At 36.1% G+C, this 23,338-nt stretch overlaps 2 protein-coding genes across 56 annotated transcripts in view; one reads left to right on the top strand and one right to left on the bottom strand.

Moving 5' to 3' along the window:
- The window catches only part of nfixb (nuclear factor I/Xb), a 332,632-nt gene that overhangs the window by 10,015 nt on the left and 299,279 nt on the right, over positions 1-23,338 (bottom strand). For 7 of the 52 annotated variants that reach the window (NM_001443185.1, XM_087243274.1, NM_001443178.1 and 4 more), the window contains 4 exon segments: positions 3,705-3,796; positions 10,693-10,840; positions 13,024-13,202; positions 19,135-19,263. In NM_001443185.1, the coding sequence (NP_001430114.1) occupies positions 3,705-3,796; positions 10,693-10,840; positions 13,024-13,202; positions 19,135-19,263 (548 nt within the window). 52 annotated transcript variants of the gene reach the window in all.
- The window catches only part of nme4 (NME/NM23 nucleoside diphosphate kinase 4), a 57,054-nt gene that overhangs the window by 28,391 nt on the left and 5,325 nt on the right, over positions 1-23,338 (top strand). For 2 of the 4 annotated variants that reach the window (XR_015479665.1, XR_015479664.1), the window contains one exon: positions 11,085-11,184. Coding sequence is in view for 2 of the 4 variants with exons in the window: in XM_087242377.1 (XP_087098503.1) it covers positions 11,085-11,103 (19 nt within the window). In the remaining 2 variants the exon portion in view is untranslated. Of the gene's footprint in view, positions 1-11,084; positions 11,581-23,338 lie in introns of those variants that run through there. The other 2 variants (XM_087242377.1, XM_087242375.1) reach the window with 1 other exon arrangement.

Below are 23,338 nucleotides of genomic sequence, written 5' to 3'. Positions count from 1 at the left end.
CATTTAAAATACAGATATTTTTGATTGGCTACAGAACAAACTACTGTTGCCCAATGACTCGCCTAATTGAGCCCTTTAAATGGCACGTTTAAGTGGAATATTAGTTGCTTGCAAACAAACTAGTAAAAATGATGTACACATCATGACAAAGACTAAATGAATTCATTCTCCTTCAGCTTAGTCCCTTATTTATCAGGGGTTGCCACAGCAGAATGAACCACCAGCTATTCCGGCATATTTTTCACACCCTTCCAGCTGCAACCCAGTACTGGGAAACACCCATACACACTCATTCACACACACTACGGCCAATTTAGTTCATTCAGTTCACCTGTAGTGCATGCCTTTGGACTGTGGGGGAAACCGGAGCACCGGGAGGAAACCCAAGCCAACATGAGGAGAACATGCAAACTCCACACAGAAACACCAACTGACCCAGCCGGGACTCAGAACCAGCGACCTTCTTGCTGTGAGGTGACCGTGCTAACCACTGAGCCACTGCTTAGTTATTTGAAATTAGTTATTAAAGCTTGTGTTTAAACACAGGAGGGCAAATAGTTTCACTTTTAACTCTCTCTATATTATAACTATCTTTTACATAATACACTCACTCACTATCTCTGCCAGTAATCACTGAATGCTCATGTTGAGATTGTGAAACTGAAGCTCTACATTGAACTCTCCCTCCTGATTGGCTGTTTACAAAACTGGCTCTGTGGAAGTCAAATGCTGGACTCTCGGTGTGAGGGGGGGCTGCTGGGAACTTTTGTTCAGCTCGACTCCTGCAGGTCAGCAGCCGGACGGGACGAGCGCTCCTCCTGCTCTCACATCCTCCCTCATCTGCTCTGACATCATGTCTCGTTGCTCCGAGCAACCAGACGAACGGGACGTGACTTCTCAGTTTAGAGGCCGTGCTTCAACTTTGCGCCTCTTTTTTTTTTCTTTCATGATTCTGATCCCAAAACACCCAAACACAGTCAACAGTGACTCTTTTTTTTTAATAGGAACGACATTGTAGGTTCATTATTACTTCTCAAGTTGATACAAATTGCAATCATATCGCATGTTTAAATATGCAAATGATGCATTAATGAAGTATGCACTAATTTGCATACATTTCTAGCACAAAACAATCAGAACTTTGGAGTCACTTTGGTTATTTTGGTTTTAAAATAAACATATTAGAGTAAAGAGATTTTGGGAAGCTCTTTTTATCACTTCATCATTCTGAAAGTACTGAAAACAGGAAAAAATAATAGTTTTTTGTTTAAAATGTTTATAATCAGGGAAATTATCTATGAACAGAAGTCTCTGTGAATATAGATCTGGATAAATCTGTGGAGTTTGGTGTGTATTAGAAAAAAAAGTCAGCATTTAAATTTTTTTTATTGTAATTGGAATTTACAGACACAAAGTCAAAAAAAGTATTAATTTAAAGTGTATTTTATATGTATTCTTGACAGTAGACTGAATAATGCTTTTAAAAAATCCAAAAAGCTACAAATGTCAATTCATGGATGCATGGGAGAAAAAAACAACAACTTACTTTCTTTTTTGTTTTGGCCTGTTGTGTCTCACATGTGTGTATTGGTGATTTTAGAGGATGTGTGAATTTAATTAGCTGTAGTGGTGTCTGAAACCATAGTGGACATTACTGAGTGCACTTATTTAATCCCACAGTGCTCCACAATAATAAGTGCATCCATAATGCCACAATAATTGCTGTGTTTTTCCAGATGGTGGCGCTCACAGCTTAATCATACACCTCCATCTTCTAAAGTGTTGCTCCAGAAATGCTAAACATTCACGCTCAACTAATCTCTTTATTACTGCTAAGTTTGCAAAGTTTCAATGATTGATTAATAAAAATCCAGCACAAACTGCAAAAGCGGCTGCTCTTTTAGATCATTCAGTGTCTCAGTTCACTTGTTTTATTCATTAAAATTGGACTAATTGGAGAATAGTAAAGAATGATGACGAGACCACAGCTCATGTGTCTTACATTTGAGTTTTAGATCTGCTGAAGGACCTTTGAAAACCTTAATAAAGTTCATCCTCACGAGCATCTGAAAGGTTTCTTTAAACTACATGCTGCATGCTTCAGTATCAATGCAGTCACGTTTGCATATTACAGTGATCATTAAGTTGAAATTTTGGAGCAGTGTTTAAGAAAATCTCTTTGAATTAAAATTATGATTGGAATTTCCTAATCCAGTTTCACATTCAATAATAATAATAACAACAATATACATTTAAATTGTTGTCTTGTATTTTGTACCAATGTATTTCACTAAATTTTTAAATACATTGATAAAAAAGACATCTTCCACTCATGGATGATGGAGGCCACTGTGGTAATTGGAACTTTCAGAGCAGCAGAAATGTTTCTGTAACCTTCCCCAGCCTTGTGCCTGGAGACAATCCTGACTCGGAGGTCTACAGACAATTCCTTTGTCTTCATGCTTGGTTTGTGCTTTGACATGCACTGTCAACCCTGGGACCTTATATAGACAGGTGTATGCCTTTTTAAATCATGTCTAATCAGCTAAATTGACCACAGGTAAACTCCGATTAAGCTGCTGAAACATCTCAGGAATGATCAGTGGAAACAGAATGTACCTGAGCTCATTTAGAGCTTCACGACAAAGGCTGTGAACACTTCTGTACATGTGATTTTCAGGTTTTCTATTAATGATAAATTTGCGACAATTTCAAAAACTCTTTTTTTCACATTGCCTTTATGGGCTATTGTGTGTAGAATTTTGAGGAAATAAATGAATTTAATCCATTTTGGAATAAGGCTGTGACAAAGAAATGTGGAAAAAGTGAAACGCTATGAATACTTTCTGGATGCACTGTGCCAGTCAAATGAATGACATGACATGACCATGCTGTTTTGCACACTTAAGTAATTGAAGCCTTGCTTTTTCCTTTCAGAACCAAACTACTTAAAGGGATAGTTCAACCAAAAATGAAAATGTACTCGTTTACCCATGCGCAAGTGGTTTCCTTTGAGTTTTTATCTTCTGATGATCACAAAAGAAGATATTTTGAAGAATGCTGAAAACCTGGACCTATTTACATCCATTGCAGGAAAAACTCATACTATGGAAGTCAATGGTTACTGGTTTATTCCAAATATCTTCTTAGGTGTTAAAAAGAGAACAAAGAAACTCATAACACTTTAAAACAAGTAAAAGGAGAGTTACTGATCACAGAATTTTCATTTCTGGGTGAACAATCCCTTTAAATGTGCAATTTTTAAAGAATATCTTAAATATTTAGGGTGAAAATCATCATAAAAGCAAAATCACTGCCAAAAAGTTTCAACGGGAAATAGGAAATTAAAAAGTGTCCAGCAGAGGGCGGTCATGAGTGGAGGAAAGAATTTTCAATAAATGAGGAGGGAATAAAATGTGGAGCTGGAGCTTCAGCTGGTCAGCATGTGTTGAGGCGCAGGAATACACACAAGCCAGTGTGCATTTCGGGAATATTAAAAGTGATTGTTATAATCCACTGGGCTGCTGCATTGCTCTGTTCATTCATTAAATGGGCAGATCATAGTTTGTTTTACAGTGGCATTACTGGTGCAGCAGACCTGTCCGTTTGTTTCAAGCCAACAACAACAAACATTATCGGTTATTTTAACCTAATTTTTGCTCCTCATTTTGGGTTCTTAACACTGCTTCAGCTGTCACACTCACCTGCGTCTGCTGGGGGATGTTCAGAAAGTTGTTGTCCCGTGATCCGATGCTGACAAACCTGTTGGGAGCTGTGGAGCCTGGCGTGGAGTATGCTGACAGACAGACAGAGAAAAGAGACGAACAATATCAATGAAAGAAAAATGAAATGTTGCTCAAACAAAATCCAATACTGTACACTGAAAAAACCCCAAAGATGATTCTTGGATTTACTTAATTTTTTTTAAAACAATTTATTTGAACTGAATTTATACAAACAAATGAAGTTGAGCATTACTAAATTTAATTAAGTTGGTTTAAATTCAGCCCATATAAATTGATAACAACAATTTTGCAGATTTATTTTTCAGTGTACACATTTAAAACAAATTCTAGTCATAAAAATATAATCTGCACTTGATGAAATATACAGTGTGGTGATCAGATTTCTGACGTTTTCTATTTCACTGGTGAAAAGTTAGGAAAAAAGGACAATAAATTAATATAAATAAATATATATTTAATTAAAGCAGCTTCAGTCAAAAACTAGGACTGCCCCCGGAAAACAGGGCCATCTGCTCACCCTAATATATAGTCAAAAACGACATCTTTTTGTGTTAAACGGCCTACAACAAACACAACATGCAAGCGCTTATCGTCAGAAATACACTGTGTTCTGGGTTCACACACAGTTGAAGATCAATAGAAGGCGTCATCAAATTTAGGGCAGTGTGGGGCTTCAGATTTATTCAATGGACTCCACAGCGTAACACTTCATCAAATATGGAGATCATATGTGCAAAAAAAAAGGGGGGGAAATTAAACACAAAGAGCTGCACTTTCATTAGCAAAACACTGAGGAACATACGATACCCCCCTCCCTCCCCTTAAATATAAACACATCTCTATTATCACAATTAGCTACAGTTGCTTTAACATACACAAGTTTATTATTATTATACAGAATAATTTTGAATACAATGCTAATAAATTCAACTGAAATATACATACAGTTGAAGTCAGAATTATTAGCCCCCAATTTTTTTTTCTCCAATTTCTGTTTAAAGGAGAAAATATTTTTTTAACACATTTCTAAACATAATAGTTTTAATAACTCATTTCTAATAACTGATTTATTTTATCTTTTCCATGATGACAGTAAATAATATTTGACTGGATATTTTTCAAGACACTTCTATACAGCTTTAAGTGACATTTAAATGCTTAAGTAAGTTAATTAGGTTAACTGGGCAGGTTAGGGTAATTAGGCAAGTTATTGTATAATGATGGTTTGTTCTTTAGACTATTGAAAAAGTATATATCTTAAAGAGGCTAATAATTCTGACCTTAAAATGATTTATAAAAAAAAAAAAAAAAAAAAATGCTTTTATTCTTGCCAAAATAAAACAAATCAGACTTTCTCCAGAAGAAAAAAGTATTATCAGACATACTGTGAAAATTTCCTTGCTCTGTTAAACATATCTTGGGAAATAATAAAAAAAGAAAGAAAAATTAAAAGGGGGACTAATAATTCAGACTTCAACTGTACATTTACAAGCAGAATACTGATACTGTAAACAATTGGAAACAAACTGTAATTAACAGCTAATTAAACATGATATTTTTAATCCTTGTGCACTGTTCAAAATGACTACCCTTTTGTTATGTTAGAGATGAAAACATCCACTGAATTAAACTGCTGTAAAAATGCATCAGATCAATATTTTTTTCACGTTTATTTTGCATAAAAAGTTTAACTCTTTAATTGCCAAATTCATAAATGATGTCTCTGATTTGGTGAAATAAACACACAAAATGACATATTCAATATAAACATAATTGTGGACTGGATTTGTTTTCCCTCTTTTCACAGTCTTGGACATGTGAACGATAATAGTAACAACATTGGCTTTGATGCATGATTAGATTTTCTTTTTTTTCTCACTACTTTACTGTTGATGGCTGTTTTTTCCCCACTGACTTCCATTATAGGCACATTTGATGGTGCATAAATACACAGTCTTTGTTTTTATTTACTCCATGTAGTTCTGAGAGCTGAGATGCATATTTTGATTTTCTCAGACACATTAGGGTAAGTGCGTAAAGGTCACTGACAGACACACATAAACACACTTTAATTTGCTGTTACACTCCATATAAAATCCAGAAACTAGTTTTTTTTTTTTTTTTTTGCACAGGCCTATCTAAAGGGTTAATGTTGCCATCTCATGATCAACAGTAAAAATGACAAATTTGACCTTTTCCCAATAAAGAAAACCACCAACAATCAAAAATGCATGATTATATGGTGTCATGGTTTTGTATTTAACACAATGTGGTTATAATGGAAGTCAATGCGGCAAAAACAGCCACCAACAGTAAATTAGGGAGGAAAAAAGGACAATTAATCTAAAACAATCCATCAGAGGCAGTGTTGTTCAAATGTCCAAGACTGTGACAAAAGGTCAAATAAAATCCAGTCCACAGTTACTTTTTATATTGAAAATACATCATTTTCCAACAAATCAGCAACATAATTTGTGAATTTGGCAATTAAAGAGTTAAGAGTTTTAATCAGGACTGAAGTTGATTAACAGATTTATGCAAATAAATTAGAAAAAAAGATGCATTTTACAGCAGTTTAATTCAGTGGATGTTTTAATCCAGAACATAACAAAAAGGGCAGTCAATTTGCCCAGAGTGTATCGTTGAGTTTATATATAAAAATAAAAATCACAGCATTTTCTCAAAATATGTGTCAAAATAAGATTTGGGACCAAAAATCAGTCTGCCAGCTGAAACACATAGAAATTTATGGCCAAATTAAGACACAAAAATCCCCCCAGAGTGGATGAAAACATCCTCAACAGCACACAAGGGTTAAGTAGAAAGCTTGTAGAAAGTGCGTCATGATCTAATACTTTAATTTAAGTATAACATGAATTTAAAACACCACTGATTGCTAAACCAAATGATGCATTAATGCATTATTTTTAGTATTAATGTACATCCTTTCTGTCATTTATCTGCCACCATAAAAAAACTACAGCTCAATGAGATACTTATTTGGCAGAAAACAATCTGATTATTGTTGTTAGTTCAGTTATTTACTGAACATTTGCAATTGTTTTTGGATTTTTATGGCCAAGAGAGTCATATATTTCCATGCTTAACACTCATATGTTTTGTATTTTTACATTTACCTTGGTAACATGTCTGTAATGCCCAATATTTACTTTTAGGTAAACCAACTTTCTACAATGTAACACATAAAGGCCTGTATATTACGGAAAGCTTTAATATAAGAAAACCCACTCTCGATATATTGTTGAGCAGGAGTGTTAAGCGCGTTCTGGAGAATCAGCAACATATAAACACATAAAAAGACACACACACACACAAACAAACAACATAAATAAATGTGGAAAAAAGGAAAGAAATTAAAAGGCAAGGAAAAGCAAAAAATGAGAAACGTGAAAGAAAAGAGGAAAAGAAATGCAAGTGCTCCGTCCAGTGCCCCGTCTGTGGTGAGTGAGATGTTATCCAGCGCTATGCCATATTTCTCTCTCAAACTGCGGAAGATGCCTAACGCATGAACTGACCTGTAGACCAGCACTGGAGCTCAACTAGAACATTCCCACAAGCTAACCAGCAATGTGAAGGCAACCAAAACAAACTCAAAGCAAACCAACGTAAAAAATTACAAAGCATGAGTTCCCTGTTTCCTTCTGCATTTTAGGATTAGGAGGAATTTCCAACGCACTTCAGAATAAATGTTCAAGATGGTCTAATCCAGTGTTTCTCAACCATGTTCCTGGAGGACCACCAGCTCTGCACATTTTCCATGTTTCCTTAACCAAACACACCTGATTCAGATCATCAGCTCATTAGCAGAGACTGAAAGACCTGTAATGGGTGTCACAGACAAAAGAGACATCCAAAACATGCAGTGCCGGTGGACCTTCAGGAACGTGGTTGAGAAACACTGGTCTAAGCAGCTCTTTTTATTTGGATAGAGACATTTGTCATGCAAACACTCTAATTATTAATGCCTTTTTATAAAAAAATTATTTTTTGGGGGGGAGTCCACTTTAACTGCCCTAAATTTGCACTCTGGGAGGCTCTAATGGAACGTGGTGATTGAAGAAAATCTGAGACAGGAGGCTCAATTATATTTCAGCGCTTCTGCATTATCTTGCATTCCCTCAAGAAAGTTTGCACTCACTCGCTAAAGCTCTGAAATATACTTTTTTCCTCCCACTTCTTTTTATTTCCATCACAAAAGGGAGCAAATGTGAACGTTTTTTAGGAGGACGCATAGGTTTTTGCCAGGTTTCTAGGGGAAACTCAAAAGTTTTGTGGAAGAACGGAAATGTTTTGCAAACAAATGCAAAGTTTCTCGCGGGAACACTAAAGTGTGCAGAGAGAATGCTTTCTGGGGGAGCTCAAACATTTCTTACACATATTTAAAAAGTTTCTTGGGGGAACAAAAAAGTTTTTGGAGAGAACTCCAAAGTTTTCAGAGGAAATGCAAAGTTTCTCAGGGAATGCAAATGTTATGCGATGCAACAGACTCTCAGGGCAATGGAGAAGATTTTGTTTTGTAAGCAAACCAAATATTTTGTTCTAAGTAAAGGTGAAGTTTCTTGGGAGAACTCAAAAGTGTTGCTTAAGAACATTTTGTCAATCAATTGTAAAGTAACCCGAAATTTTGCAAGAAAAGTAGAAATTGTTGTACTATCTACAAATATCTCAACGCCAAATTTTATTGCGGAACTTGAAAGCTTCACAAGACTGTACAAATATTTTATAAAATTAAAATAGAGGTTTTTGCCACTGTGCAATTTGCACCTGAATCTGAAAAGTAAGTCAACTCTGAGCAGAAAAAGTGAGCTATGTCAATCTGGGTTTTTTTCATTCTCCAATCAAAAGAAAGCAGAGGCGTGGTTTCCTTTGAGGTGCCTGCAGTGTTTGTGTTGTCAAGACGACTACAGAGATTTTTAAAGATGGAGGAAAGACTATTGGTCGCTGTCTCGAGTTGTCCGGAGCTGTTTGACTTCACAAATCGTGAATATCGCAATATTATTAAATATTACAATTTAGGGCTGGGAGATATTGCAAAAAATATTATCACAATATCATGTTTCATATCATTCGATATTGATAATTATTGCATTTTTTTAACAAAACATTTAGGAATATTCATATTTATATTTAACCACTTTATTTTAATTTACCAACAATACGTAAGGCAAATAGTATTAATAGTCAAAAACCAAAATATTTAAACAAAATATCTGATCTCTTTATAATAAAATAAGTGTTAAAGAGACTCAAAAACTTGACAAATAAAATGTTACAAAGTGCGTGCAATAGTAAAGAGTAAATGGGTAAAGATGTGATTAATAATGATACATTAAACCTCAAACTCTGTAAACAAAACAAATTATGATGATCAAATCTGAGCTTTAAGTAAAGGAACTAACCATCATTATTCAAATACATACTGCAACACTACAAATTGTTAAGTTGAATGACTACATTACCCCCCATGCTAAAAATTTTCACTTTCATATAGGGTGCTAGTGGTTGGGATGCACAAGAAAAGAAACCAAAAAGCGACTCTGGTGACATCCTTACATCCTTTTTATTTACAATGTCCTCACTGTGGCTAGACAGTTCTACCTACAGTTAGTTCTACTTACATGAGTTGCGATGCGTTTGCGGCATTCGGAAAAGTACAAGTACAAGTTGCGCGCCTCCATTGGAAATTAAGAAAAAGTATACTCTAAGCTTACTGGCATTTCTTCCTAGGCTCACTCAGCAGCCACATTTTTATAAAACTACATCGTTGACATTGAATCTTTTATTTTTATTTTTTTTAATCTATACTGACAATGGTGTTCAGTCAATAAATATCGATACCAATTTTAATCGGCCAACCCTATTACAATTATAACAATATCAACAGCAATGCTTGGGCACAATACGCAGCTGATTCAGTCATTGCCTAGCTACATGAAAAATGCACCGCACTAGTATTTTTATGTTCAAGAAAAACAGGTAGTGCAGCGCAACTTGCGTTTTTAGAGCGGAAAAGCACATTCGGTGTGATCAGCCCCTAAAGGGGGTTGCACACTAGACAAGCCGTGCCTCATGCCAAAGTATGTTATTCCCAGATAAAAACCGCTAACAACCGCGTCAGTGAATACATTCATATTATTATACTTGTCTTTCACGCCACTGTTTTTGACAGTTTAGCACCATCTTGTGCCTGAATAATATGTAGGTTAGTGTATGCTCCATTCAGCCATTTTTGGTCAGCTTTGTTTTTAATTAAAGAATTAATGAAATAACATGGCTCAGAATAATGTTTTGTATCTAATTTTTACATTTTATGGCAAGTAGAAAGGTAAAAAGCAAAGTAAAACACCTCCAGGTGGTTGTTTTTTTTTTTTTACAATAAAAGCCCTTCAGTCTTATACAACAGTGCTCTGCTTTGCTTCAGGCTGCCGATAAGCCTGAAAGGTGTTATTCTGTGATAACAACCCCCTGGATGTACTTTATTGCTTGATTATGATCACGTATAGAATGTGCACATCCAGTGCGCAACACTTTGAGCTGTCATACTTTTAGTGTCATAGGTTAAATTGAAGGCTTTGAAAGAGAACACATACTTTCTGAAGTCAATTCAAAGTTAAAGCACTGGAACTTGTCCACCTATCTTATTTCTTCCCATCACCACATCCCTTTATTGGCTCCATACTTTAACAAAACGTCAATAAGGACACAAAACTCTCTGCCTCAAAATCGGAATGCATCAAAAAAAAAAAAAAAAAGACCTAGAAAAAAAGTTGTATTGGTTTTGCTTTGATTTTTAGACAGGGCTAATTTTGACCCACAAATCACGGCAATTGTGAATAATGTTAAGTGAAGGAACAGAAAAAACGGCCCAGCTTTGGCTAGACGACTGGCTTTCTCCCAGGTGGAATGGGGGTTTGGGGTCACTTACACGGAGATGTGGGTGAGGTGAGTCCACCATCGGGGGGTGTGCTGCTGGGTTTAGAGTCTGGCATTGGGAGGGGCACTGGACGCGCCACAGGGGGGGGTGGAGGCAGTAAGAAGGAGCCCGGCATTTTGCTCTGGCCGCTTCCGTTCGGCTGCAGACGACACAAACAGGGTGAGGAGTACGGAAACGCCCAACACCCCGCAGATGGAGAACACAACGCAGACTCGCCCCCAATTAAACCAACAAAAAAACTCAAGAAATTAAAGAATGAGGAGGGTTGGTGGGCTGGTAGTAGAGAGTGTTGAGAGGAAAACAATCAAAAAGATGGTGAATATCTATATTTATTTATTTATTTTTTTGTAAATGAAAGTGTTTATGTGTCGACTTCACCACAGGCACAGACAGGAGCAGTGAACAAAAAACATGGAGGATATCAGGGAAGGAAGAGGAAGAAGAGGAACGGGAGGAAGAAATGCACGCACAAATGAAGGAAGGGTGAGTTTTGGTCCATGGAATGATGTCAAATCTAAATCAGGGCGCGAAAAAAATGACTAAAACCAAAAGCCACATTGACGGTAAAAAAGAAGAAAAAAAATGTGAGAAGCAGAAAAAAGGAGGGGAGGCACGCGACGCTGAAAGGTGGTCAGCCGTGGCGCAGATGGGTTTTTATCGTGGAAGTGGACAGAGAAGGAGAGATTAACTCAAGATCGTCTAGACAAGCACAAAATACATAACAGTGACCGATTATTCGGCCTCAGAGACAAGGAACGCACATATTTGCTTTTTATCGGGAAGACAGTTTACAGGTACTGTATCACACGAGGAGCTTGATTCACGTTTAACGTAGTATGGTTTTTTAAATGTATAGTTTAATAAATCATATATATATATATATATATATATATATATATATATATATATATATATATATATATTTATTTATATATTTAAATGCTTGATAACTTTAATTTAGCTGTGTTCACGTTGGTAAACAGTTTTATATATATATATATATATATATATATATATATATATATATATAGTTTAAATTGTTGTTTTATTCACAAAAAATCCATTAAATTCATAAGACAGATATGTTTACAAAATATGACAACTATGAAGTTCTGTTAAACAATGCTTGTATTGCAGTGGCATACTGCATATATCATTGATATTTCCTTATATTATAACATGTAATATGCAGTCAGTAGTAGGGGTGTACGGATCACAACACACAGTTCGGAACATACGTGCCAATTGCAAGAGAGATCGCCTTCCGCGTCATTTAAACAACGTTGTATGAAAGCATTTAGGCTTCCCTGTAAAATATAATGATGACAGAAAAAATTGTGGTGGGACCTAAATACTTTTTAAGGTTATTAAAGGTGTTTTCTGTCACTGTTTGTTTAGCCTGCATTAATGCATTCAGTATAAAGCTGCAGAATTAACCATTAAAAGACTGTGATCCCAATTGAAACCTGCGCAACATGAATGATAAATGACAATGATTTGCATATGTTCATCAATCCTTCGAAGCGCTGCAGTCAAATCTGTGTTTGATCAAGAGAGATTCAGTTTTTACACTTTCAGTTTGTTACAAACAATTCAATAACACAGAAGTGCTGGGAGAACAGTTTATAGTTCAGATATAAACACTGATGTTTATGATAAAGATTAAAATCACTGTTTAATGGAACTTGACACTGTTGAATGTTGTAGCAATTACATTGTTTAACCAAGAGGTGGCGACAAACAACCATCCAAATTATGTCACTGAATAGGTTTCCAAAAATGACCCACCTGTAAGTAAGCATGAAGTTTTATGTGTGAATTGTTGAATTATTAGTTGGAAATAAACATGACCTGTTGTTCAAGATTTCTATATTTAGCACTAACAGCAACAGTAGCAAAGATCATTTTTCCTATTGAATAATTTCTTTTTTTTTTCAGCTGGTTCATTATTTTTATTGAAATTACAAGTTCTAAGTTCTGTTTGTTAAACCTTTGGCATTTGCAGTAATATTTTAGTACAAATGGAAAGCAAATGACATTTGTCTCCTCCATTTTTAGCTGATCTGAAAAATGATCCAATCCGCGACTCAAAAACCATAGTGTGATCCGAACCGTGAGATTTGTGATCCGTTACACCACTAGTCAGCAGTAATCCTCATTTAATAAAGTGACAATGGCTCAGTTAAAAACCATGCAGTGTTTCCTGTTCTGTGCATGTTTAAAATAAGATACATAATAATACATTATAATAGTGTAACTATTACCATAGGATGCAATTCCCGATATTCATTCGTTAAAGCAATGAAGTTGATTTCTTCTTACCTGACCGCTAGCCTGTCCAGATCCATCGGCGCACACAAACTGCACAAACTCCTTGAGCGGGTCCTGTCCCGGGTGGTGGTGGTATCGGATGGTGGGATGGGTGAAGTACGGGCTGGACTGCTGGATGAGGGAGGGTGAGGGGAAGTGCAGGGAGGAAGCAGAGGCGCGGGGACTTCCTGCTGACAGACACACACACACAGAGACACACAGGTTAAATATATATAAACATTATTATAGGAACAACGAGAAGTATAGTAGTAATGAGCCGAAATGAGAAACAGACGCACAAGAATACAGAGATGGAAATCAGTTCAGGAAAAATGGTGTGTTTGTCTCCATTAATACAAGTGAGGACAAACTAGAGCTGGGCCGATAAACCATGTTATATTGAATTGCAATAAAGTTTATGCCAATAACATCACGCTCTGGACTTTTCATTCTATGTTTTTACTCTATAAGAATCAATCACACAGCAGAAATGCGCAATAATGGGAATCTAAAAGTATGTCGATATTAGAGATTAGGCCCGGACAATATTGAAAAAAACTGACGTTGTGATGTTTTCTTTCTCTTTGATATATATATATATATATATATATATATATATATATAGTGATACTGAATATATAATTCCACCAGATGAAATGAAAAGTCTATTTGGAAAGAATTCATCATTTTTGATACACCGGGATGATTGTGTAAGGGAGTGCATCTACATAAAATATAAAAAAAAACAATCACTAACACTGAGAAACACAGTAGAGCCACACTACTGTAAATAGAAAATATACAGGGCTCAATCATTTTCTGGAAGTTTAGCAATATATAGATACACAAATTTAATAATCAAGTGATAATATTCCTTATCACACACACACACACACACACACACACACATATATATATATAATATAATAACACACATATATAATATAATATATATATATATATTGAAGTCAGAATTATTCACCCCCTGAATTATCACCCCCCCATTTTCTGTTTAATGGATTTAAGATTTTTTTTAACACATTTCTAAACATAATAGTTTTAATAACTCATCTTTAATAACCGATTTATTTTATCTTTGCCATGATGACAGTAAATAATATTTGACTAGATATTTTTCAAGACACTTCTATACAGCTTAAAGTGACATTTAAAGGCTTAACTGGGTTAATTAGGTTAACTAGGCAGGTTAGGGTAATTAGGCAAGTCAGTGTACAACAATGGTTTATTCCGTAGACTATCGAAAAAATACAGCTTAAAGGGACTAATAATTTTGTCCTTATAATGGTGTTTAAAAAAAATTAAAACTGCTTTTATTCTAGCTTAAATAAAACAAATAAGACTTTCTCCAGAAGAAGAATTATTATCAGACATACTGTGAAAATTTCCTTGCTCTGTTAAACATTATTTGGGAAATATTTAAAAAAAGAAAAGAAAATTCAAAGGGGGGCACACAGAAATAATAAATGTTTTGGTATCTTCTTTCAAATTCTGGTCAATAATGATGCTGGTTTAACATTGCAGATCCAGTGATGTGACTATTGTGTATGCGCACATTGCAATGTTGATGCTGAAGCCATATTTTGTGCAGCCTGATTAGCGATGTATCGAATTTATCGGCCGAAAATATGTTTTACCATGGACCCTCAAATTTTTCTGGCTTCAGTCTTTGTTGGGATGCTTTTTAAATCTGGAAGCATTGACAACTTGTATAAAAATATATATCATTATCGTTCAATATGGAAAATAATTATCAAGATTGCATTTTTGCGATATCGCCCAGCCTTAGGACAAACTGTAACCAGAACGACCCTATACCGCATCCTTGTTTACATATGCACACTCAAGCAAACAAATATATATACAGTTAAAAGAAACATTTAAATGCTAGCCCTCCTGTAAAATCGTAATCATTTTAAAATATTTCCCAAGTGAAGTTTAACAGAGCAAGGACATTTTTTACAGTATTTTCTAATAAAAAAATTTCTTCTGGGCAGTCTTATTTCTTTTAATTTGGCTTAGGTTATTAAGGTTATTTTTTAGGCCCTCCTGTGTGTGTGTGTGTGTGTGTGTATACAGAACAAACCGGCCTAATTAGTTTACCCTAACCTGCCTATAACCTAATTAACCCTTTAAATGTCACTTTAAGCTGTATAAAAGTGTCTAGTCAAATATTATTTACTGTCATCACGGCAAAGATAAAATAAATCAGTTATTAGAAATGAGTTATTAAAACTATTATGTTTAGTAATGTGTTGAAAAAATCTGCTCTCCGTTTAACAGAAATTGGGGAAAAAAATAAACGGGGGATAATAATTTTGACTTCAACTGTATCTGAACACTAAAAGAAAAACAAAGTATATTAATGTCCTTAAGCAGATACAAAAATCAACAACATCAATGCTGCATTAATCAAAGTAATCAGACTCAAAGACAATGTGAAGATATTTGCTTTCTCCCAAACTCAAATATATATACTGTATATAGACGCACACATGCACACATACAAATAAGGACCCTTAAGTGCTATTTAGTCACATTTGGTAATGGATGATATAATGGATGATTGGTTTTAATACAAATTGCCAACAACGTCCATAAACTCCAACCGTCTGTCTATCAGCCACAAGCAGACAAGTGAGAGTGTCAGCTGGTTTCAATGTCTTTCTCATGGTTTGCTTTAACTTTTTCAAACTCAACTCTACAAAGGAAAAATAAGAATAGGAAAAAGACGCAAACCAATAAACCACTAAAAATATTGAGAAATAAGCATTGGTATATTGTAGGCTTATATGACGCTATCAAAATCTCCTTGTAATGAATTGCTGAAGCTTTTATCCCAGTATAGGGCTTTATCATGACATTGACTTTAGTTGCAAAAAAGGTTACTAAAACAGGCATAATAAAAAAGTACTTGGTGTATTTCTTTATAGTATAAACATATTCAAAGTAAATGTTTCAACCAATTGCAAAAGGATGATAAAGTACAATAGGCAAGTCTCATCAGTTAATGTTAAACTAACAGTGAAAAAGCTAGTTTTATTACAGTGTTACTATGTTAATATTCATTTTAAAAATTAATATAAATTTTTATATATAGTATAGTATATTTTATATATAGTATATTGTAATATAGTTACAAACTATATTAAATAAAATGATTACGACTCAAAATAAGCTTACAACCACAGTTTTAATGCATTATTAGACAGTAACTAAGAAAAAAAAATGATAAATAAGAACAATAAAAAAGACTTTGGTAGTTTTAATTGTGAGTTTAGTTAAATTAACTATTGTTACCTACTAGAGCCGTACTGCTCTGTGTTAATGTACAATAACATTTATACATACTCACATAATTTTCCCTCAATATTTCAGCATGTAGGGAGCCAGATTAACGTGTAAATGTACATATAAGAACTATTAAGTAAATTAATCAATTAAGTCTCGAAGCATTTGGCTCTGTTATGAACATCATTTGAAAATCAAGCTGAATAATCGGTAAAATCACTCAAAGTGTAAATAATAAATAAGTATTCACTATATTTTGGCCAAGATATCAAGCATGTGCATGTTCATTATAATGATACACTGACTTATGGAATATCGGCCTACAGTATGTGTAATATATTGTTATCAACACAACCCTATTGTGCATGAACTGCAGATATAAGTAATGATGCGCTCTGGTTTGCCAATGGCGAGTGGCGGGGTGAGGGGTCTTATGTCCTCCAGCCAAGCGGGGCCTCCAGCTGCCTAGGACAGTCTGCCAACTCACAGAGGCTCGCTGTAACCCAGACGCGGGCACCACGCTCCCAGCCAAAGCCCTGCTTTTCACCCTCTCTGCTGTGCAGACCGCTATTCCCTCCTCTTCCTCGGTTTCTTTCGCTCTTTCATCATCCACACTTTAATCCCATTAGGGAATGGGACGGAGCCAAGGCTTCAAGGAAGAGGCAAATGGCACCAAAACTACCGCCACCAAAGACCCCCTCCAACATGGAGAGACTACACAACAACAGCTCCAAACACAAAACAACACATGGCCACACAACGAGAGGGCATCTGCCCAACTATCTATCTATCTGTCTATCTGTCTGTCCGTCCGTCCGTCCGTCCGTCCGTCCGTCCGTCCGTCCGTCCGTCCATCTATCTATCTATCTATCTATCTATCTATCTAGCTGTCTGTCTATCTATCAATCTATTTATCTATCTATCTAGCTGTCTGTCTGTCTGTCTGTGTCTATCTATCTGTCCGTCCATCAATCCATCAACCTATTTATCTATCTGTCTGTCCATCTGTCTATCCATATCTATCTGTCTATCCATATCTATCTATCTATCTGTCTGTCTGTCTGTCTGTCTGTCTGTCTGTCTGTCTGTCAGTCAGTCAGTCAATCAATCAGTCTGTCTGTCTGTCTGTCTGTCTGTCTGTCTGTCTGTCTGTCTGTCTGTCTGTCTGTCTGTCTGTCTGTCAGTCAGTCAGTCAGTCAATCTATCTATCTATCTATCTATCTATCTATCTATCTATCTATCTATCTATCTATCTATCTATCTATCTATCTATCTATCTATCTATCTATCTATCTATCTATCTATCTATCTGTCTATCTAGCTGTCTGTCTATCTATCAATCAATCTATCTATCTATCTAGCTGTCTGTCTGTCTATCTATCTGTCCGTCCATCAATCCATCAATCTATTTATCTATCTGTCTGTCCATCTGTCTATCCATATCTATCTATCTATCTATCTATCTATCTATCTATCTATCTATCTATCTATCTATCTATCTATCTATCTATCTATCTATCTATCTATCTATCTATCTATCTATCTATCTATCTATCTATCTATCTATCTATCTATCCGTCGTTTTATTTATCCATATCTATCTATATCCATCCATCCATCCATCCATCCATCCATCCATCCATCCATCCATCTGTCTATCTATCTATCGTTCTTATCTATCGTTCTATGTATCCATATCTATCCTTATCCATCCATCCATCAATCTACCTCTCTGTGTGTCTGTCTGTCTGTCTGTCTGTCCATCCAATGAAAATTTACTCACCATTACTCTCCCTTAGTTTGTTCCAAAGTTTTTTTTAATACAGTTTCTTTATTCTGTTGAACACAAAAGTAGATATTTTGAAACAAATTGGAAACCTGCAACCATTGTTTAATTGTTAAATGGTCGATGGTTACAGGTTTCCAACAATTTTCAAAACATCTTGAAAAGCAAAAACAAAAAATAACTGAAGAAAGAAACTCACAAAAAAAAAAACGAATGTTGAGTAAATGACAGAATTTCTACCTTTAGGTAAACTATCCTTTTAATCTATAACAGTTTAGGCCAAAAACAATCCTTTATTTAGGTGTAATAAGTTTTAATCCATCCATCCATTGATGCATCCATCTATCTATGCATCTATATTACAGTTTACCTACCTAACTGTTTACCTATCTGTCAATCTTTTATCCATTCATCCACCTATTATCTATCTGTACTGCAGTTCATCCCGTTTGTTAACATCTTTCGATTTTATCTATCCCTTCATCTGTCTATTGGTCTATCAATCTGTCTGTTTTCAGTGCTTATATGTTGTAATGAATCTCTGAGAAAATGTTGGCCCATTTACAATTTTCTCCCTTCCATCCGGATCAATCAATAATAGATGATAAAACACTTCCTTAAAAATATCTGTTTTTTTTTTTTTACTCCTGAGAGTCTTGTACGGCACGGACTTAGTGAGGATCGTGACTTTGATCACCGCAAGAGCATGTTTACAAGCTGACGGGCATCTGCAGGAGATTGAAATGAGACCTGCAGCTGAGGACATGAAGTCAGGAAATGGAGAGACCAAATAAACCAACCAATCACACTGACAGACAGACAGACAGACAGACAGAAAGACAAATCAGCTTCGGTACAGAGGAGAACGAGGGTGGGGGGTGGTGGGGGGACGAATGGCGAACGCCTTCACCCGACCCAAAAACACGAGCTCGCCTCTCCCCGAACTTCACCACATCCATGAGGGAGCGGGACAGGGAGGGGGGGATGTGGGAGGTGGGGGATGGGGGAGGGACTCTGGTGTCTCTCACCTGGTCTTACACCTGCCAGCATGGGCAGCGGGTGATGGGTGAACGGCATGCGTGCAGACCTCGTATGGCCGGACAGAGCGCTGAAATCGAATTTCCCCGACTTCTTAAGAGAACCAGGCGACGAGAGTCCTGGTAAAAATGGGATCAACAAAATGGCAGAACAGAGATGTGGATTTAATCAAACAGGGTTTTCTTCTGCTTAATCGTCATCTAAAAAAAATTAGCTTCTTAAATGTTACAAGTGTTTGATGAAAATGCTAAAAAAAAAAAAATTATCTACAGATAAGACAATGCTAGGATAGTTTTTGGTTGCCGTGAAGTATAGAAAAGCCAGTTGCACAGCAACAAAAATGTTTTTTAATCAGTATTTTGGTCTTGTTTTCCAGCAAGAACGTTTTAAAACAAGAAAATGTATTTTGGCAGTGAGGTAAGACAAATTGATGTACATTTCTGTCTTACCCTATTGTCAAATATTTATTTTTTGCATAAATTTTTTTTTTTAAACTAGATCTCATTTGCCATTAGATAATTAAACCGGAAAACCAGAAGAAATACTGCTTGAAGAGTTATTTCGCCCCAAAAATGAAAATTCTGTCATCATTTACTCCTTTATAAGATTATTTTTCTTCTATTAAACTTGAAATAAGATACTGTTGAAAGATAACTGCTGAAAACCTGTAACCATTGACTTTCATAATAGAAAAAACAAACAACATGGAAATCAATGGTTACAGGTTTTAAGCGTTCCCCAAAGTATCTTCTTTTGAGCACATTAATGAAAGTCATAAACGTTTAAACCAGTGTGTCTCAACCACGTTCCTGGAGGAACACCAGCTCTGCACATTTTCCGTGTCTCCTAAGCAAACACACCTGATTCAGATCATTAGCTCATTAGCAAAGACTGAAGAAGCTGTAATGGGTGTCACAGACCATAATATGCGGTGTTGGTGGTCTTTTAGGAACGTGGTTGAGAAACACTGGTTTAAAGCACTTGAGGGTAAGTAAATAGTGAGCATGTTTTCATTTTGGGGTGAACTAAATGATTTGGTTTGTTTGCCGTGTCGACAGTTCTAGGCTGCGAGCTTTGCTTTGAAGCAGTGGAGTGCAGGAAAGAGTGGGACAGGGTCGGGACAGGGCCGGGAAGGGTCTCTATGCAGCTGTAAGTGGGAAAAAATAGATGCCATGACAGCAGATCCCAGAACAGCTCTCGTCAGTCTGTCTGTCTGTCTCAATCACCAAATCTCAAAGAAAAGTGTCAAAGCATCAACATCTTGCATTTACTTTATTTGTCAGGTTTACGAGTGATACGAAAGAAGAAGAAGAAAAAAAACACAAGTTATTAGTGCTTTATGAATGCATTCAGTACTGGTACATTGCTATATGTTGGCATGTTTTTGATTCATAGTACGTAATGTTCACAGAAGCTTCTACAAAAAACAACAACTGTAAAATGGTGAAATGGAGCTAATTCCTTATGTTTATATAGAGCTTTTTTGGACACTCAAAGTGCTGTACACATTTTTGGGGGGAATCTTCTCATCCACCACTAGTGTGAGCATCCACCTGGATGACGCAACAGCAGCCATATTGCGTCAGACTGCACAGCAGCTGATTGGTGGAGAGGATACAGAGTGATGGAGCCAATTGTGATATGGGGGTGGTTAGGAGGCCTAGACGGACAGAGGCCAGTGGGAAAATTTGGCCAGGATGCTAGGGTTAAACGACTACTCTTTTTTTAAAGGACATCCTGGGATTATAATTTAAATGATCAAATTTCTGTTTAAATACACATTATTAGGAAATTAATTAACAAAGCTGCATTTTCAGCATCATTACTTTAGCTTTCTAAAGTCACAAAACTATTTAGAAATCAATGTAACATCAGGATTTGCTACTTTAACAGTTAAATAAATGTTTAAAACAGTTAATATTGTTTGTAAAAATGGTTATATTATTTTGTAATATCGGTTAATCAATCAAATTAAATTAAAAACATTCAATCAAATTCAAATATTACAATTAATTAATGCTTCATCAAGGTCAAGACTCACAGGAAAAAAATAATGAAAGAAAAGACTGAATGTCTTTAAATCCACAACATACTGTAATAGAACAACAATTTATGTCACAAGGTGAATAAAAAGAGATTGATTGCATCTGAAATTGCATATTTCCATTCTATATAGTATGCTAAAAACAGTATGCAAGCAGAGTAGTATGTCTAAACTCATAGAACTCAAAATACAGTATGCGAGAAGTACCCAGATGCTCTTCTACTTCTGACGAGATTCTGAAGTGCTTTTCTTTAGCTTCCTCCACAGGTTTACAATTGAATTTAGGTCAGGACTCTGTCTGGGCCACTGCATAACATTAATGTTTTTGTCTGCTAACCATTTTCACAAAAACTTTATGTCAGAATTTCCCAGGGGTAAGTATAAATTCAGGCTTGACTGTTTATACGTGTGATTCTGATTTATTTGACCAATAATTTAGGCCGATTGGCTGCGTCCGAAATCGCATATCTCCATACTGTATTGTACACTAAAAACAGTATGCGAGCAGAGTAGTATGTCCAAATTCATAGTATTCAAAAACCAGTATGCGAGAAGTACCCAGATGACCTACTACTTCTGGCAAGAGTTTAAAATGCTTATCTTTAGCTCCCTCCATAGATTCTCAATTGAATTTAGGTCAGGACTCTGGCTCGGCCACTGCAAAACGTTAATGTTTTTGTCTGCTAACCATTTCAACAAAAACTTTATGTCAGAATTTCCCAGGGGTATGTATAATTTCAGGCTTGACTGTTTATACATGCGATTCTGATTTATTTGACCAATATTTGAGGCCGATTGGCTGGGTGCGAAATTGCAAACTTCTATACTATATAGTACGTTGAAAACAGTATGCGAGCCAGGTAGTATGTCGGAATAGTACCCGGATGACCTACAACATCCGGCGAGATTCTGAGGTGCACATCTGATGGACGGTACACTATTCCATGATGCACCACAGGAGAATTCATGAATGGAAGTGAAGAGATGCAACTGACAAGGGTAGGTCACGTCATGATGACAAAATGGCAGATGTAGTATGTCAATTTTCATTCATACTAATCACATTCATAGTGTATAGAATGCTCTTTTTTAACAGCCGAGTAGTACGTTTAAATTCAAATACAGTAAACTGAGTAGTAGGTGACTTCGGACGCAGCCATTGTAGTTTGCGGTTTACAAAACAGTGTATACAGAACAGCTGTAAACTGTACAAGCAAACAAATAACCCATAATGTCCAGACATACAGTTTTTAAAATCAATGCTGTGATCTATATACCAGTTTAGTAATCCACAAAAAACTCACTAGAGCCAGTAAACTCAACATATAAATACGCGTCCATTATCACACTTCACATAAAACCGATTCATTAAAGCCAACCGAATCGAATGACATGCTCCCACAAACCAAATGCAAGTGAGTAAATAAAGGTTTATGCAAACTGACACACAAACACCTTGAGGAGCAAATCTGAGGCCTTGGCTTGACGTTTGAGGGCTGAGGGGAAAAAGCCCAACACACAAGCACTTCTGTTTCCCGGTACACTCCAGCCAGAAAAGAGGAGGACAGGCAGCAAGCTGGAACGTGCGAAGGATGAGGGAAATGAAAGCAGAAAGTATGCGATGGTTTGCTCTTCTCGTATATAACGCCGCATTAATGTGTCACCCCCGATCCTATAAATGTCAAAGCCAGGCCGCAGGGCTGCTAGTCAGAGCTGTCCCGCATCTGGCAGCAGCAGCAGACTCGCACAGTGACCCAGAAACACTGTGTCACGACCCGCCGAGGAAAGGAAAAGGAGTTTATGCCATCAAATCCTGTGGCTGCTTTGAGGCAAGCTATTATTACGAGTGGTGATTTAAATAGCCAATTTAAGATGTTTTTGAGCAGCGTGAGGAAACCGCTAATCGGCTAATTTCATGTTTCAGTGTATTTCTGCTTTTCTGAAATATGTAGATACACTTAAAACAAAAAAGTTGTGTCAAAAAAATCTGAGACAGAGGGAAAGCGCATTTTTAAATCACATTGTGAGAACTACTGATAAACTTGCCCATAAATAAACCAATCATAAATTCTAGTTTAGTAAAAAAGGACAGCGTGTTTGGAGTGTAAAATGTCCACTTTTACAGCATTATTGAGTACAATATTTCTCTA

Source organism: Danio rerio, chromosome 3 (assembly GCF_052040795.2).
Source record: "Danio rerio strain M-AB ecotype USA chromosome 3, GRCz13ab, whole genome shotgun sequence".
NCBI classification, from domain to species: Eukaryota; Metazoa; Chordata; class Actinopteri; order Cypriniformes; family Danionidae; genus Danio; species Danio rerio.
This window is presented reverse-complemented; position numbering and strand designations above follow the sequence as displayed.